The 14,670-nt window shown below is 48.6% G+C and overlaps 1 protein-coding gene across 11 annotated transcripts in view; it reads left to right on the forward strand.

The window, feature by feature from the left end:
- LOC142578610 (uncharacterized) overlaps positions 1 to 14,670 on the forward strand; it is a 307,117-nt gene that overhangs the window by 13,365 nt on the left and 279,082 nt on the right. For all 11 annotated transcript variants that reach the window (XM_075688019.1, XM_075688020.1, XM_075688023.1 and 8 more), the window contains exon 3: positions 9,697 to 10,014. In XM_075688019.1, coding sequence (XP_075544134.1) covers positions 9,697 to 10,014 — 318 coding nt within the window. The remainder of the gene's footprint in view (positions 1 to 9,696; positions 10,015 to 14,670) is intronic.

Raw genomic sequence — 14,670 nt, forward strand, 5'->3', positions numbered from 1 at the left:
ACTCTTCTGCTTTGCCTCTCCAGGTCAGTGAGCATGCATTGCAATTGGTCCCCTGAGTTACTAAGCAAGGCGATATCATCAACGAATCGCAAGTTACTAAGGTATTCTCCATTAACTTTTATCCCCAATCCTTCCCAATCCAGGTCTCTGAATACCTCCTGTAAACACATTGTGAATAGCATTGGAGAGATCGTATCTCCCTGCCTGACGCCTTTCTTTATTGGGATTTAGTTGCTTTCTTTATGGAGGACTACGGTGGCTGCGGAGCCGCTATAGATATCTTTCAGTATTTTTACATACGGCTCGTCTACAGCCTGATTCCGTAATGCCTCCATGACTGCTGAGGTTTCGACAGAATCAAACGCTTTCTCGTAATCAATGAAAGCTATATATAAGTGTTGGTTACATTCGGCACATTTCACCTGATCACCTGATTGATAGTGGGATATGGTCTATTGTTTAGTAGCCTTTACGGAATCCTGCCTGGTCCTTTGGTTGACGGAAGTCTAAGGTGTTCCTGATTCTATTTGAGATTACCTTAGTAAATAGTTTGTAGGCAACGGACAGTAAGCTGATAGGTCTATAATTTTTCAAGTCTTTGACGTCCCCTTTCTTATGGCTTAGGATTATGTTAGCGTTCTTCCAAGATTCCGGTACGCTCGAGGTCATGAGGCATTGCGTAGACAGGGTGGCCAGTTTCTCTAGAACAATCTGCCCACCATCCTTCAACAAATCTGCTGTTACCTGATCCTCCCCGGATGCCTTGCCCCCTTGTGTAGCTCCCAAGGCTTTCTTAACTTCTTCCGGCTTTGCTTGTGGGATTTCAAATTCCTCTAGACTATTCTCTCTTCCATTATCGTCGTGGGTGCCACTGGTACTGTATAAATCTCTATAAAACTCCTCAGCCACTTGAACTATCTCATCCATATTAGTAATGATATTGCCGGCTTTGTCTCATGATTCATATATGATTATACATACATATGATTCTTGGCAATTCCTAGTTTTTTCCTCACTGCTTTTAGGCTTCCTCCGTTCCTGAGAGCATGTTCAATTCTATCCATAATATACTTCCTTATGTCAGCTGTCTTACGCTTGTTGATTAACTTCGAAAGTTCTGCCAGTTCTATTCTAGCTGTAAGGTTAGATGCTTTCATACATTGGCATTTCTTGATCAGATCTTTCGTCTCCTGGGATAGTTTGCTGGTATCCTGCCTAACGGAGTTACCACCGACTTCCATTGCACACTCCTTAATGATGCCCACAAGATTGTCGTTCATTGCTTCAACACAAAGGTCCTCTTCCTGAGTTAAAGCTGAATACCTGTTCTGTAGCTTGATCTGGAATTCCTCTATTTTCCCTCTTACCGCTAACTCATTGATCAGCTTCTTATGCACCAGTTTCTTCCGTTCCCTCCTCAGGTCTAGGCTAATTCGAGTTCTTACCATCCTGTGGTCACTGCAGCGCACCTTGCCGAACACTTCCACACCTTGTATGATGCCAGGATTAGCGCAGAGTATGAAGTCTATTTCATTTCTAGTCTCGCCGTTCGGGCTCCTCCACGTCCACTTTCGGCTATCGCGCTTGCGGAAGAAGGTATTCATTAGTTGTCACGAAACGTGCGGCACGCATCTTGGCTATCGGTGCGAATAAAGATGCGTTGGGTAGGATGATGAGGCCGAGTGAGTGCTTCGAGAATAGCAAGAGCCTCCGTGTCGGATAGGTTGGGCATTCCTATGTGTGCGTTTACCTGCTCGTAGTCAGGGCCGACTACTGCAGTTAGATATCTACCCTCCGAGTGACTAGCGCCCGTATAATAATACGTAGTGTCTGGTAGTGGGTTTTCCTTATTTACTCGTTTGACTAACTTGCAGCGGCGAGCTTCGTGTTTGTGTGGCTGCATATGTCGTGGTATGGGTAGGACCGTGAATCTGGGTACTGAGTCCCATGGAAGTGAATACAGCGGTGGAAAAAGGGGTGGGGCACCTGTCTGGTATCCTTGTTATTCGAGCAGTTTGCGCCCTTGTGGGGATGTTTGAAGCCTTTGAATTTGCGCTTGTCTGCAAATTGTAATGCGTTCATCAAGTGTGCTGAAAAGCCCAGTGGCTGCCGCAGGGTCCTTTCCGGCAAATCGAGGTACTCCTAAAGCTAATCTGGTATATTTGCGGAGCGCCGTTTCTAATTTGGAGTGCTCGGCCTTGGTGAGAGATTGATATGGAAGTTGGTGGAGCACACAGGAGTAGACAAGCGTCTCAATCCTTCGAAGTTCTTGCTCCTTTAGTCCTCTGTGTTTACGTGTTACTCTAGATAGCATGTGGCATATCTGGTTTAGTTGTCTGATTATTTTTTCGAACCATACTTCAGCTCTACCGTCATCCTGGAGGACAAAGTCCAGTATTTTGATGTTAGATCGGCGCGGTATTTGAGTGTGTTAGATATGGAGACTGATGCTTTGGCGCTGCCCTTCCGCGTGGCGGCATATTCTGCTGCATATAATCCGCATATTATGCTGTTCCGCAAGCTCTACTAATAAAACTCCCCTGCTATTCCTAGTGCCTATGCCATATTCCCCCACTGCCTTGTCTCCAGCCTGCTTCTTGCCTACCTTGGCATTGAAGTCGCCCATTAGTATAGTGTACTTAGTTTTCACTCTACCCATCGCCAATTCCACGTCTTCATAGAAGCTTTCGACTTCCTGGTCATCATGACTGGATGACTGAAGATATCATGTCTGCAAAAAAAAAAAGAAAAACGATAAATAATGAGAAAAAGGGTAATGAGGAAGGAGAGTAAAAAGCAAGGGAATAAAAACCTGCCTTTTCCTTTCTTTCTCTCCTTTCGCGATATCTACTCATCTTTATTGTTTTAGTTCTTTTAAGGTCCCTCACCAATACCTTCCCAAGTCCCAGACAGTGGGATATCTTTTTCGGCGCCTCGACCACACGGAGTCGCACCGATTATGTATACCGCCGTGACGACACCTACGCCGAACTAATGAGGCTAACTTACTTCAAAAGACCAAGCCGCTGCCCTCCAACAACCCTATCTGATGCTCCGAGACTTCGTGTCGTCATCCTAACGCCTTCAAAACTACCCGACGCATTGCTGTTACGCTACTTAAGTCGTTCTTTGAACTCATGTTCTTTTGTTACTCGCGCACTGACCGGATGACCGGCTGTTCTGAAACCACAAACGCATGCCGCCTAGGACACTTCTGAAGGCTGCCTAACCCCCGCTCCCCCAACACTTTCGTATGCCATTCTTCTTTCTTTTTTTTCTGCCACCTTACCACTCTCCCGCTGTTGTCCCCTCAGGTTAAAAACCACGCCTAGAGAGTCTCTCCTTTTACAGCATGCCCCCACTGACAACGAGAGTACGTGACGTCGCTCTACTAAACCGTTAAAGCTGACGTGCTGACGATGAAATGGCCACCTTTGACGAAGATAGGTCCTATATCGTAACGTTGGCCAGCCTTTTTGAGGTACCTTATCCCTGTTTATAACCTTTATACAGAGTACGGGCAACTTTGCTTTTGTACGCCTCCGGTGTTTGTGATCTCCCTACTTTTCTGCCAACATACTTTCAATCGCCTCTTACTAATCCCTGTTACGTAGATGTTTACTTTCCTCCTGCTATCGTTGAACCCAAGAGCTTCAACGAGGTTGGAGGAGCCTAATTCGACCGCTGGGCAGATACCTACCCATTCTAATACAACAGGTTCCATCACTTCCGCAACTTTAACGCAGAAAACACACGCTTCTTTTTGCTTGTTGTACCTCGCGTCAGCGTAACCGAGCGAAGGATGAAATAGCGAACACGGATCGCAGCGGAAAATGAAAAAGAGACCTCTCGTCCCCGCGAGAGCACTCTTCGATTTCGCGGGATCGAGAGCGAAGAGAGCGCAAGGAGGAAAGTGGAGGCGGAGGCTACGGTGAAATTATGAGGCGGAAAGCGGAGGAGCGGAGGGCAGACGGCCTGCGCATGTGCTGAGTTGCCGGCAGCCACGGAGTCCGCAGCCGCGTGGGTGATCGCATCTGTGCTTCCGAGGGGGGGGGGGGTGCAGGGTGGCGTGAGGTGGGAAGGGCTACGCTCGTCGGCGGCGTCAGCTACTGAAGTCATTCCCTGGTACCAGTAGTACCAGCGTGTGTGACGAGGATCACTACTCCTGCAAGGGCCAATGCGAGCGGCTACCAGTAAGGCTCGATGTGAAGCTTCCTTGGGTGTTATCGCCGCTGACACTGGTGGCACGATTTCCCCACGTCGAAGGGCCACTCTCGTCTTTGGTGGGACGAAAGCGTGGCAAGAAAACCGTAGTGCCGCGCAAGACCGGCTTTGCGGCGACAATAGACAAGAAGGGGTGCGCACCGCGAGCGGCGCTGCTGGATGGATGGATGGATTGATGGATGTTATGAGCGTCCCCTTTGAACGGGGCGGTGGGTTGCGCCAATAGACAAGAAGGGGTGCGCACCGCGAGCGGCGCTGCTGGATGGTTGGATGGATGGATAGATGTTATGAGCGTCCCCTTTGAACGGGGCGGTGGGTTGCGCCACCAAGCGCTTGCTGTTATACTGCCTAATGTCCTACCTAGGTTAAACAATAAAAAGAACACTATCAACTACCACACCCAAATTTTCTGATCCCCTAGTGCGAACTGTGTTTTTGTTCGTCTCCGTCTTTTGTCGTTTCCCTACTTTGCTGCGCCGGCGTATAAGAGCGCCGCATGCGGGGCAAAATTCAACTAGCGGGTGTACGCCTCTCCCATCTCTCGTTCGCAATGGCTTGATTGCCTCTTGCACTGCGCGTGTTTGGGCACGTTTCGTACCGCGCGCGGTGTGGGCCTACATGTGTGTGCGTGGACGTTTTATTCGAAGGACGACGTACACGCTTATTTGCCTTTAAGAAAACCGGTACGCTTGGCGATTACTTTTATGGCTGCAATGCGGCGAAAGGGCAGCGTCTACTTAGCAATATAAGTGACGCTGAGCAGGTAATTGGAAACGACATCGTATGTGCCGCCGGAAAAATCGTCGGCAGATACATAGCGTGTTAGCTAAGGTCATTTTTGCAGTTTCCCACAAAATATTTGCTACGAATCCGTGTTGTCTCTGATGGCGACAACGGATTTCCATCGACACTGTGGGAAATAAATAAAATATATCGCCGCATAGTACAAGTACGACATGTGCACACAACGTCCCCTACAATACAATATAGAGGCAGCAATGTAAAAAGCTTGGCCATTTTTTAACAGTGCTCAAGAGACGGAAGTTGAAAGTATAACTAATCATTTCTGCTTTAGGAATGCCGGCGCGACAAAGACGCGGGCGTGTATGGTCCAGTAACTCGATCGATCGGTACAATGGTGATGCAGGAATGAACTCCGGTCATGTTCAATGCATCTTGCACATATTCAATTTCTCGGCATGCGTGAACTTCGGCCACTGCTAGCGCATACAACAGACATGGTTTTCACTCTTGGCCAGCGCACACACAAACGAAACACGAGAAAGAAGACAGGACAAGCGCTGGTCGAACAACTGAAAGCTTTTATATGAATAAAAGGCGTATATACCGAGTAATCATGAAATTCATGTGGGTTAGATATAAAAGCCGTCATACATTCATGAGTGATCAATGAACGAGCTCACTTCGTTTGCCAGTTGTTTACTTCATTCGGCGCATCGCAGTATTCCATGTGTGTCGTTTGCTTTTTTCGTACATTTTCTTGTGAATCGGCTGAATTTCACTGGTGGCATCAACCCTTTCGTGTTTACATTGCTGTCGTGAGTGTTAACAACACAATAATAATTTCCGGTCATCCGAAGAGGCGCCTTCGCAAGCAAGAGACGTCTCGCTCGCAGCGCGAACTGAACGCGGGCCCGACCGTGAAGGGAAGCGGCGGAAACATACAGCCGTTGGAGGTGAAATCGTTTCGCCAGGGGAGAAACGAGCGCTGACATCTAGGATGGAACTTGGCGCGCGGACGTCTATGGCTACGATATGGCTCCAGAGTGCGCGCGTCCATTGTATGGAAACAAACCGCTGCATGAGCGGAAGTCTACGATGGATTCTGCGAAATATGTCCACGCTTCACCCACACGCTGCCTCTCGCGATCTCCCGACTAGCTTGGCGGGCGCGCCAAACTTCACTCCGCTTGCAATGTGCCGCACGAGACAGATTGTCCGCGCCAGCCATGCCACTCACAGCATTCTCTTCCTAATATAAACCATGCACCTATATAATCATACTACAAAATATTGGCACACGATATGAAAACACGTATATAGGTGCGCTCAACTTTTGCATTAGGGAGTATCGAAATCGTTGGTGAATTTTTTTCTGCTGCTTCCAACAGAGCTTTCTTAGTTTTTGCTCCTAGTTCATTAGTCGGCCTAATGGCAACCTCGTCTAACCCTGTAATGTAGGTGTAGCCGTAATGTAATTTTCTCTTTGGCTATCGTTGAAATTTCTCAGCACAAACTCCTTTCCCATCTGCTTCTCTTTCGTGCTCTTTTATTACGACAGCAATTCTATGGACACTCCAGGCGCATTTCTGCCGTCAGCGCAGGCGTCGCCGTGAGGTTCCTTAGCAAATTCACAGGTGATAAAATCGCGCGCCGTTCGCTGTGTGCGCGAGAGAAAGCTTGCGAGGGTGAGCCGGCGAACACGGCGCAATCTCGAGTGCGCGAGCGAGGAAGGCGGGCCGGAAGCGCGCCCTCCCGGCGCACGGGCGTGAGCTGAGGCAGGGAGGTGTTCTCCGACGGCTGCTGTTTACCTTGTGGGCGCCGTATATTGAAAGCGATCTACGACTTGGTCAAAGTGCGCGCCTGCACGGGCCTCATCTACAAAGCGGTCTGCCATATTCGCAGAGTGCACGTAGTGCCGGTAGCTACGTAGCTACTGTAGCTACCGTAGCTATGCGCTGTGCTTTCGACATTTAGGTCACGTAGAAGCGAAGGCTGTACCAAGGTCAAATCGCTCGCAGTTGCTGCCGCAATTCCTCAGTCTAGCATTTTGAAGTTTCCCCGCTCATCGAGCGAGGTCTGTTCATGTTTCCTGGGCACGTGTGACACCATGCTTGTTAATCTAATTAAAACACGTTTGCGGGCTATTTGGTAAGAATCCATGGTAGGATGTATAAGCGCGACTGAACAAGGACGTAGAAAGAAACTACAAACAGAGACAGCATACATGCAGAGACAGCGCTGTCTCTGTGTGTCTGGTTTATTCTACATCCTCGTTCAGTCGCGCTTACATATTCTATTACGGTTAATTTAATTAGTAAGCGAATGTTTACAAGTTTATACAGCCAATAAAACTACTACCCTTACTTCGTATAGCTAGCTGTCTGGCAATTTTCTATCACAAACCGTGCTTCACCTTTTGGGCGAAACTGCAACATGTTCTTTCTCAAGTACCACTTCGTCATTGCCTTGGAAAATTTAGGTGTTATTTATGAGATGTAGTTTAATGCCGCGTCCCCTACCAGTTTGCTTCCATCTTTGTCAAGAATATGAGGTTGTATTGTTCCAGACTTCATCTCTAATAGGTTTACGTGGTGCCAAAATATTCTAGGTGCGGCCTTACTTTTCTCATGCAATTCTGGCAACCAACGTTCCCTTTCCCCTTTAATCTCTGGTTGAACCGGTATTGGAACCATTGATTTTTTTCTCCCGATATCTTTCCCATTTTCTGTCTACTTTATACGGCGGCAACTGCGCATTTTTGCGTGCCTATGCTTTCGTGATGCTTTCTTCCACTCGGCGATCGCTTCTCGTACCGCTCTGCTCCACCAGCTTTTCGGTTTCTTTGCTTCCTTTCCAATGAGAATGTCGCTTATTCTTAGGTATTTCTGTGGTAATTAAACTGAGCAGCTGAATATATTCTCACTCCTTGGTTGGCCATTTGCAAAGTTCTTTCAGCACTCTTGTGTTTATATTTGTTATTTTTTCAGCATTCAAATTTAGTCTGCCCCTTCTTGGCTGTCTGTAACTTGGCTTTCTGAATGTCTGTAACAGCTTCTGTAATACAGTTGGAAGTTTGCGCACGTCCTATGTACTTGTTCCTTTCGTGGTCTAGCTATACGAATACGAAAAACTTTATTAAAGGCATCCTGAGAGCGGACCGCGGTTTCGACCCTTTGCCTGAGGTCTTGTGGCCTGAAGTCTTGTGAGCTTTTTATGTGGTGGAGCAAAGCTTCTTCCCTCCAGACAGAAATGTTTAGTGAATTTAGTGAAGGGGAATAGAGTGTCCCGGAACTCTTGAACATTGGACGCAGAGCTGTCAAGTGTCAGCTCTGTGTCCCTCACGCTCTCAACATAAGAAGTTGATTATCTTCGTGGCTGACACTTATCCTTCTTATCCTTCTTTTTCTATTCTTTATGTCACGTTCATGATGTATTTATATGCTGCTTCTGCAAATGACGCATCTGGTTGCTAGTCAGCGCTCAGTCCTGTTTACTCGCTCGTCCTGTGTTGCGCTGTTCCTGTTTTTATTCTATTTGTTCTCTATTTAGCTGCTCCTCAATCTCTAGCAACTTTTCTATTCTTCTTCTGTCCTGCATGTTTATGAAGCCTATTGCAGGGTTTGCTCCTTTTTCTGTTGTTGACGGCGATACTAGTCTGAGGTTCCCTTAGGGGACCTTCTTCTTCATTACTACCTACCCTGGTCTCCTGAGCTCGTGTGGGCCGTATGTATGTTTCTCGTATGGCCCGTGAACCCTGCAAGGGACATGACCATGTGTGACCTCATTGCAGTGTTGGCGTGTGCTTTCTTTTGCGAGAGATGGCGGCCAACTGTGCATGTGCATGTGTAACCGTCTGTGCATGTATTCAACCAACGTGTGCACCTTATTACGTGCATGTGTTTGTCTCATGCTCTGATTGTTGTACTTGCAGTGATATGAGCATTTTTCTTTTTTGATACATAGCATCACAGTTATTCATTCAACATCGTGTTGAAATGTACAAAATGTGGCCAGCCAGTAATAGCCAATATAGCCAGCAGTATGGGTAAAAAAGTGTGATGCAGATCCACTGCATTTGTGAGAATCAACATCAGCAATGGTCAAAGAATCTCTATAAAATTAACTGAAATTAACGGGAACAACTATATTTGTTCTCATGCAACGTTTGCTTATGCAACCTACAGGCCGCAAGTTTAATGTCATGTAGTATATACAGATGTCTGTGAACTGACTGAAGAGTCAGCTGGCCAAAGACTTGGCAGATTCATGACGCGTATTGACGGACCCTACAACATTGAGCCGACAATAACATGGCCTATCTAAACTTTTTACGACTGGCGCGAAAAACCTTTATATTAACTCGAGTGGTCCTAGTTCTAGTTGGGCTGGATTGTTAGCTGCATGACAACGCTAAAGAAGAAACCTGCTGGCACCTTTAAGCACCAGCCTTGGAGCGGTGCATAATCTCTAGTGACTGTAGAGACGAAATATGCACATTAGCCGAGCTGTCATGGGGCAATAAAACACAGATTAACATATCTAGAAAAAGACGCCTACAGTAGGAGAAACTTTTTCGGTGCATTAACCACATTAATTTCCTGGATGGCACAAGTGCATATCAATGTATCCTGTAGAACATTTGCGCAGTATAGTTACTTTTACAGTAATATGGAGAAAGGAAGGTACTTTTACTGATGTGTTATTTCTATTTCTTTCCCATACCTGAAGGATCTGAGCCGGGAGTTTCTATCGAAGTTATGCCGCCCTTTCAACCATATCCAATGACGCCCTGCTCTTACGGCAACAAAGGTAACTGCAGTGTTGGAGTGAAGAGGAGATCTGTGCCTCGACAAGGCTATCAAGACAGTCAGAATTGCCGAATTGCACCACTAATTGGCGAAGGAAGTGTACTTATCTTGAGAGAAAGACCGGGCTACGTGACATACCAGTGCAAGTTTGGCTACGGCAACGCAACGAAATATATGATGACTGCTTGCCAAGACGGCAAGTGGACACGGCCACCTCCACACTGCCTAGATTCAAAAGGTGGGTAAAAAGCTTGATAGCCATATTTTCGTTTATATACGCTGGTAAGCTACGAGAAAAGTATACTAGAGCACAAGGTGCTGCTTTTATATTTCCAACTGCCCCACGTTTTAGTCTGGTCATTCATGTACCTATGACACATGTGATCTCAACGATGGCACATCTATCAAACACCTAATTGCAAGCTCGAGATCTAAATGTCGGAATCTATCGAACACGTAATTGCAAGCTCTAAATGTCGGAAGAATCACGTAATATTCACGTTGTAATGTATATATAGACACTGCCTACGCGACTAAAGTCAAAGCAAGGTTTCACAAAAAGTTCTGCTCTATGGATTTTGGAATGCTAAACGAATAAGCGCACCGGGCAGTGACATTGATACTGACGAAGTATTTCTCGGTGCATTACGTCGTCTACGCCTTCTGAAGGAAAGCGCGAGCGTTAAGCTGCAGCAGCGACACTTTTCCCTGCCACTATGGTGACGTCACCAATTGTACTGCAACATCGCCTGAAGAGTTCCACTGGCTGCAAGGCTGCGGCTGTACAGGCGCAGCTCCAAAAAATATTGTGCTGGCTGAAGCTTCACCAAAAGGGAAAAAAGTATACAGCGGGCTTTGGCACAAATTGTCGTCTAGTGGGAGATCGAGAACACGAAAGAATGAGAGTGAGCGAGTAGCTGGATCTATAATAGGCACGGAGCAACGCGATACGACAGGGAATAAGAAGACACATACATAGCGCCAGCTTTCAACTAAACGTTTTATTTGATCGCACGGATATTTATACAATGAGAGGTGATCTAAAATAAAACCAAGGGGACAAACATATAAAGATACAGTAGAACCCACACGTATGGTTAATGTAATCACATTGCACCTGGTCATTTCAAGGCGATAGTTTTAGAAACGTTATTTATTTATCCGATAAGGTGAATAACAGAAACCTCACACATTTTTTCTCTCGTTTTCTAGATTTCATACGCTTCAACAATCTCACGTGTCGTTCTGCCTTGGGCCTTATAATGGTTGTGTTGTTGTAGACTGGGACACAGCCACAGTCTCAGCACTGGATTCCTAGATGGCCTGGCACCGCTTTTTCGACGTTGTACTGGTGTTCCTTAACTTTCTGGTTAAGGCACCGGCCTGTTTTACCTAAGTACGCGTGCTTAAATGACAAAGATGTAGAATATACAACGCCTTGAATGGAATTTACGTGTTTTCCACGTGGTTTTATGACACTACCAGGTATATCTCTCCGCTCCGCACTAAAGGAGTATTGACACAAAAATTTCCCATCTTGGTTTTACCGCTGCAGTGAGTAGCTAATTACCCAGTAATCACGGCACGAAACATCATTTGCTGCAGAGCACGACATGTAATTACTTGGCGTCTTGTTTGTAGCGACCAGTCCAAGTTTCGGTTTCAGAGAGCAACAAGCTGGCCAGAGAAAGAATGTAAACACAACTGGGCACGTGATCGCACAAAACTGTGACGTACGCACGCCAGCGTGCTCGCCGTAGAGACTAAAGACGTCAATGCCTCTATGGTTCAGAAGCTCATCACCAAAACCAACAACGCTATTGGGCTCATCAGAAGAATTGCCAATAGACACAGGGGCCTCAAGGAACATAATCTCATCAAACTCATACAGGCGTTCGTCACCTGTCACTTCGCATACGTTGCGGCAATGCTCAATTGGACACGATCTGAAAGAGACAGACTGAATGTCCAAATCAGAAAGGTCACCAAGCAAGGCCTCGGCATTCCAACCAGCACCAGCAACGAGAAGCTGGGGTTCCTGGGCATGCAGAACACCCTGGAAGAAATTGCCGAAGCCCAGCAGCGCGCCCAGCTTGCTAGGCTTTCGACGACGCCTCCGGGGTGCGAGATCCTAGAGAAGCTGGGCTTTGCTCAAGGAGACATAGAAAAAGACTTTACGGACCTCCCACGGGACATCCGCGCCAAGATCACCATCCGCCCTATACCCAGAAACGGACACCCCGAAAACAACAGGGGCAGACGACAAGCGAGAGGACAATTCCTTCTTAACCAAGCCTTGGGGAACCGTGAACGCTCAGCTTTTGTGGACGCGGCGGCATACGCGGGAAACAAAGCTTTCGCAGTGGCTGTTGTGGACGGCCGCGGATCCACAAGATATGCAGCCACGGTAATTGCAAGGAAGCCTGAACAGGCCGAAGAGGTTGCGATCGCTGTTGCGCTCACCGACGACAATCTTTTCCATATCTACAGCGACTCCATAGCCGCTATCAGAGTTTTCCAAAAGGGCACGGTCTGCGCACAGGCTCTCAGAATCGTTACAAAGAAAGAGATTAAGAACCACTTCATATACTGGTTCCCGGCGCACTTAGGACCAAAGATCGGCGACGTCCCCAACCTTAACGAGGCGGCACACGAGGCTGCGCGCGCGCTTACAGACCGCGCGGCTTCACCCAACCACTCGGAGAATAAGGACGCGCCCACTACATACAATGAAATCACTAAACAGTACTACCTACAACGCAGACAGTATAGCACGCCACACCGCACGCTCACTCGAGCTCAAGCGGTTACACTCAGAGTGCTACAAACAGACACATACCCCACGCAAAACAGATTACACCATTACATGCCTGAGCTCTACGACAAGTCTTATTGCACCAATTGCAATACATCCCTTAACGTATATCATTTATCTGGCCGTGCTCGCAAGCTCACATAAACTCCGAACCGGACAAGCGCAAGTTTGAAAAAGCAATCCGGAGCGAAGAACTCGCTCCCCAACTCTGGGCCGTCCAGCAGGTCCACGACGCCGCCAGGAAACGCAACCTCCCAGTTCCGTCGTGGGAGACGCCCACTCCATGAGAGCCCAAAGCTCTCGTGGCCTGCAGGACCTGAATAAAGTTGATTTCCTTCCTTCCTCGCCGGCACGCGAGCTTCGTGTTGATGAAGATGATGATATCAACTTTATTGTGCCGCCGGATAAGGAAGCCCCTACTCCCCGTCCCCAGCACACAGGCCTTGGGGACAGGGTTGCTAGTTCGTCCGCTACGTCTGCACGTGCGATGTCCTCGCCATCATCATCGTCCTCGTTTTCGTCCTCCAGCGGCGACTATTTCCTGCAGGCGGGAGTTGCCGCTGTATTAGGGAGACATAGAGATTCCTGTTTGTGGAAGGAAAAATTGGGGTAAAGTGCAGCGCAGTAACTGTCTCTCAGTTGAGGACACCTCAACCACGCTGCACAAGTGGGAGAGGGAATTGAAAGAGGGGTGAAAGAGATGCGGCGGCGGCGGCCCGAACAGCGCGCGTGGGCAAGTTGGTGGCCTTCGCTTATGTGGCGCGGTGACGCGCAGCAGTGCTTCCTGCGCGGCGAGAGCCGCGTCACACATTTGACGTAGTCATGTACGTTGCCGCCGATAGCCGGGCACTGGACGAGCAGGGCACGGAGTGCAGCAGCGAGAGCGGCTATTAGCGTGTCTCTGGAGTCGCCGTTCAGAGCGGTTGGAGGGCTGCGTGACGGCTCAGCTGCGGCTGTCTGGGTGCTGCGGCCACGCAGGGCGTCACTGTAAGATCGGCCTTGCGGGGAGCGAGACGGAGCGGCTGTACGCGGCCCGGTCGGTGCGGCGCCGGCTAGCTCAAGCGCTTTTTTGCGCGAAAGGGGCCGCTGAGACGATGACAGCAACACGGCCGCCTTTCTCTCGCGCTGCCACTCGGGACAGCTCGGTTCGGTCGACGGGTGACGGCCGCCGCCATAGAGTTACTATACTGACTCTAGAGGACAAGCTACCCATAGGGCCCATGCATTGAAATCGGGAACCGCATGAGCGCCGACATGTTGCTACGCGCCGAGGTTGCCAGCTCCTGAGACGCTTGCTAGACTTGGTGACAGTAGTCAGTTTTAATCCGGCAACAGTAGCAGCGTAGCAGCATGGCGTCTCGCTTGTAGTGTCGTGATGTGTGTTTGGGCAGCCGTGTGTTTGGGCTTTATAAGTTGGTTCTTTATTCTATGTTGCGGGACGGTGTGGGTGTGGTCCATGTTGGACGTACAGGTGGCAGTTATGCAACCGAGGGATGATCCTGTTGAAGTTTCCGGCGGTATGCGGTTTTCAGCGGTCACGCCTGTTGCAGGAGTGTCACTCGACGAGGTTACGAGCTCGAAGCTGTGGTCAGATTCCTCGTTGGCGTTCCGTAATTCTCTTCGCACGGGCGCGGTACGTTGCAAAAGCCGCTTTCGCGATCTATCGTCGCGACGATAGATCGGGTTTTGTTTTATTATTATAAGTACTGATCCGGCTGTAGGGCACATGTAACCGACAAACGGAAGTCTCAGGAAAGCACCTGAGATTATAATAAAGCAGGTGGCGCAAGAACTCCAGGGCACCCAAGTGACAGTGGGGGGATCAAAGCTCGAAGCAGAACGGTACGTAGGTTGGGGCCGCCGAGGCAGGTGTGTGTGCCAGGGAGTGTTCGCACGGACAGCTACCCTAGCGGGCACGCGCAGCAGTGCCTCGCAAGGTCGAGATACTTTAAAGGCACCTGCGCCCATGATCTTTCTTTTGCCTCGGTGCAGTGAGCACGATTAACGAGAATAATATGGGGGGCATCCGATGCAGTCGCGAATGCGTCATGACAAATGTAGCTCGCGTCTCCTGGCTTG

Source organism: Dermacentor variabilis, chromosome 4 (assembly GCF_050947875.1).
Source record: "Dermacentor variabilis isolate Ectoservices chromosome 4, ASM5094787v1, whole genome shotgun sequence".
NCBI classification, from domain to species: Eukaryota; Metazoa; Arthropoda; class Arachnida; order Ixodida; family Ixodidae; genus Dermacentor; species Dermacentor variabilis.